This window comes from Trichechus manatus, unplaced genomic scaffold (assembly GCF_000243295.1).
Source record: "Trichechus manatus latirostris isolate Lorelei unplaced genomic scaffold, TriManLat1.0 scaffold00027, whole genome shotgun sequence".
NCBI lineage: Eukaryota > Metazoa > Chordata > Mammalia > Sirenia > Trichechidae > Trichechus > Trichechus manatus.
In genome coordinates this window covers 15,160,093-15,163,857 of record NW_004443963.1, presented here as the reverse complement: position 1 = coordinate 15,163,857, position 3,765 = coordinate 15,160,093, and the positions used below count along the sequence as shown (strand labels likewise).

The window sequence follows — 3,765 nt, the reverse complement described above, 5'->3', positions numbered from 1 at the left end:
GGGGGCCAGGCATGTGCTAAGAAGAGGAGGGCCCTGGTCTGAAGCTCACAGTGCTCTAAGTGCTGGGAGACACGGGAGAGTAAGAGCCTTTCCAGGAAGAAGTGGTGCAATGGGAGGCATTCTCGGGAGACTTCCTGAAGGAGGCAGCATGTAAGAGGGCCTCAAGGAGCAGGGAGGATTTGGAGAGGTGAGGTGGGGAAATGGGCAGCCTGGCAGGAAGCCAGCATGTGCAAAGGCCAGTCAGGAGCCTTTGTTTTGCTTCCTGCTGCGCAGGCCCTGAGCCCCGCACAGGCTGGGCCACCTCCTGGACTCCCCTCTTCTTTCCTCCTTTGGGCCTGGTGTCCAGCTCTCCTTTCTGCCTGAGGGGTCCCTCTCTGGTTGGGGTGGGGCCTGAAGCCTGAAATCTCTGTCTCCCCCCTCCCCCGTTTCCTGCCAGGCTGGGCTGTCCCAGGAGGGCGGGTGGAGGCTAGCAGACCTACCCCACTCAGTGTCCCAGGAACACTCCTCACTCCACTCGCTCCAGATCCCGTTGTAGCTGCTGAGGGTGGGCTTGACCCTCACTCTGGCCCAGTACCTGGTGGAGGGCTCTAGAGGTGGCAGTGACATGCTGTGCATATTTTTTAGGGGCTGTGTCTTGCTCTCCTGTGGGTGGGTGTGGGCGAGCAGGGTGGGCTGAGGCTGAAGCCCTTTGTCTGGTGCACGTCGGCACAGCCACAAGCCTCTGCCACCTCCACACCAACCAGCTTGACTTGCGACCCTTCAGTCCCCACTGCAGCTGAGTCTTTCTCTGCATGGAGAACCCCTACTCCAGTGCCCGCGGCGGGGACAGTGCTCGGGATAGAACTCCTGTGACATGACAATGCCAAGGTGCCAAGAGCCTGAGAAGCCACCATGTCCCAAGTTCCTCTGAGGTTCCTTAACATCCCAGCTCCTCTAGGGGGCAGCATGGACTCCAACTGTGGGACCCTGGACCCTGAGACAGAAGTTTGAGAGCCCTGGGCCCACTTCTACCTCCACCGCTGACCCGCCGGCTCCTGTCCTCAGTGTTCTGCCTGGGTCGAGGCTGGCTCCATGGATTCTGCTCTGGGCTCCAGGGAGCCCCAGGTTCTGCACATGGGCCCTGAGGGCGGCCCGCGGTCAGAGCAGAGACTGAGCCCTGGGCCAGGTCCCCCTGCTCCACCGGGAGCCGTCTGCTCTTAGCACTGCACTCTGGGATTCTAGAGAAGAGTTCCCTGGAGAAGGGTCCCCAGGGCTTTACAGCGTTTGAAAATCCTCCAGTCTTCAGCCCCTCCCTGCCCTGATGGTCTGACCTCCTTGTAATGCAGGGTCAGCTGTGTTGATTCTGACAGAGTCACGTCACCACTCTGAGATGCTGACCTGCTGACCATGCGGGGTCATGATCACACCACAGTGACGACCTGACTGCTCACCTGCTGGGCCAGGCTCTGGGCTCCTGGGTGTGTCTCATTCTCCTGCCCTCACCGTCACCCGTGCTCCTCCCCTGCCTCAGGCCCTCACCTCCCATGAGACGGTGTCCTTCCTGTACTGGACCTCAAAGGTGTAAACTATGTGATCGTAGTATTGCTTCTGTGCTTCCCAGCGCAGGATGTAGCTGTCCCCATCCTTGGTCACATTGACAGTTGGGCGGCCCATCTGGACTGGAGGGAGAGAGACCTTCAGGGAGTGTCCAGCTCCCACCCTCGCACGCAATATTCCCAGCATTCCCTGCTCATCCCACGTGCTATCTCTATTGGCCCAGGACCCTGGGGCCCCAGGTCCCTCCCCTCTTGGGGTCTTTGTGGCCCCCGCAGTTGAAAGCTATGGCTGCTAATCAAAAGATTGGCAGTTCAAATCCACCAGCCATTCCCTGGAAACCCTATGGGACAGTTCTACTCTATGCTATAGGGTCGCTATGAGTCGGAATTGACTCAACAGCAATGGGTTTGGTTTTTTATTTTTTTCACTATTTCAACCTCTATTTTGACCTGAGCGGCCCTTCTTAGGGAGACGCTAAAATACACCTGTTCTGTAGTGGGATGGCCCAAGGCATGGGTTACTCTCAGTGTTTAAAGTAAAAAGAGAACCACTATTAGCTGGTTTCATTTGCAGTGTGTTGACTATATGGACTATTTCATTCATTTCTAACAATAGCCCTATGTCATAGGTACTGTTAACTGTTCACATTTTACAGGTGGGGAAACTGAGCCACGGAGCGATTAAGTAACTTGCCTAAGGACAGGCAGCTAACAAGGGACAGATGTAAAGGTTAAACTCCTACAATGTGACTTCAAAGTCCTTGGCTGAATTACTCCAATCGTCTGCCTCAGAGTCTCTGGGACTGAGCTCTATTCTGGGTTACTCTACCCCAGCACACCCAAAGGCTTATGGACACGTCTAAAGGTTGGAAAAGCTCCCAGGATCTCATCACCAGAAAATCCTCAATGCACAGCTCTAAAAGGCCTTCAGCAACACCGAGATGACCCTTTTCCCCAACCAGATTGTGGCCAAATAGTAAGGGGAAGCCCTTGTAGACAGCACTTCCTGCTTGGGTGGCAGATCAGCAAGTTTGAAGAGGCAAACAAAAATGAGAAAGGAGAGACTGGGCAGACAGTCAGAAGTTCTAGACTCCAGTTCTAGATCACTTTCTACTAGCTGTGTGACCTTAAGTAAGACACTCAACCACTCTGAGCTTCTGTTTACTCATCAGGAGAAAAAGAGTGGCCATGACCTCTGCTTGACGACTTCACAAAACCAAAAGCAAACCAAACCAGTTGCCATCAAGTCAGTTCCAACTCATGGTGACCCCATGTGTTTCAGAGTAGAACTGTACTCCATAGGGTTTTCAATGGGCCTATGGTCTTTCAGAAGTAGATTGCCAGGCCTTTCTTCTGAGGCACCCTGAGTGAACTCAAACCACAACCTTTCTGTTAGTAGTTGAGCGCTTAACTGTTCTTGCCACCAGGGGACTCCTGACAACTTCACAGGGCTTCTATAAAAATAATGATAATGCCTGTAATTTGCTAAGGCCTACTATGTGCTGGGCATCTTCCTAAGCCCTTTATATTTTATGCATTTGAACCCTAACAAGTTTCTATTTTCGGTGAGAATCTCAGAGAGTAAGTGGTAGATTTAAACCCGGTGACTAAGATAAATTGGCTGCTGTTCCTGGCACACACTAATGACTGGATGGAAGACCATTTGGTCATCATGAAACAACTGTAAAAGGTTCCTTTGCATGGGGATTCTTGCTTCATAAGAGGAATCAGGGACGTTAGCTTGCCTGGATCTATAATCTGTTTGCATACACTCCCCAGCCCCCAATTGAAGTAATAAATCATAAACCACCAATTATTTTGAAGATTGAGAATATAAGTCAAGGGAGGACTTGGAAATCAGCAAGCGAAAAATAAGTCAGGAAGTGAAAGGGAAAGTTTAGTGGGAGGGTTAGGAGGGCATAGCCAGTAGAAGAAACTTCAGTGCAGCTGCAGAGTGAAGAGGAAAACAGAGCATAAGGAATAGGGGGAAAGGCTTTAAAGAGTGTTCCTGTGGGCTATCAATGCTATCTTCCTTTATATTTCTTGTTGTCTTATTCATTGCTTCTTGCGAACTTCAAGAAAGCATTAGAATTACTTTTGCAGACTTTTAGTTGTTGCACTGCATTTCTTTGGAAGTGACAGACATGAAGACTGAGCCATGAGGAGTCCTATGTTTACTCTGGTTACACAATGAAACAGCACTGTCCCGGAACCACCCACGCAGAAGGCT

At 51.6% G+C, this 3,765-nt stretch overlaps 1 protein-coding gene across 1 annotated transcript in view; it reads right to left on the bottom strand.

Annotated features, from left to right (window-relative positions):
* CSF2RB (colony stimulating factor 2 receptor subunit beta) overlaps positions 1-3,765 on the bottom strand; it is a 23,595-nt gene that overhangs the window by 3,503 nt on the left and 16,327 nt on the right. Inside the window, exons 6-9 of the mRNA XM_023728910.1 lie at positions 2,429-2,541; positions 1,519-1,818; positions 260-642; positions 74-134 (exon numbers count right to left, since the gene is read on the bottom strand). Coding sequence (XP_023584678.1) covers positions 74-134; positions 260-642; positions 1,519-1,818; positions 2,429-2,541 — 857 coding nt within the window. The remainder of the gene's footprint in view (positions 1-73; positions 135-259; positions 643-1,518; positions 1,819-2,428; positions 2,542-3,765) is intronic.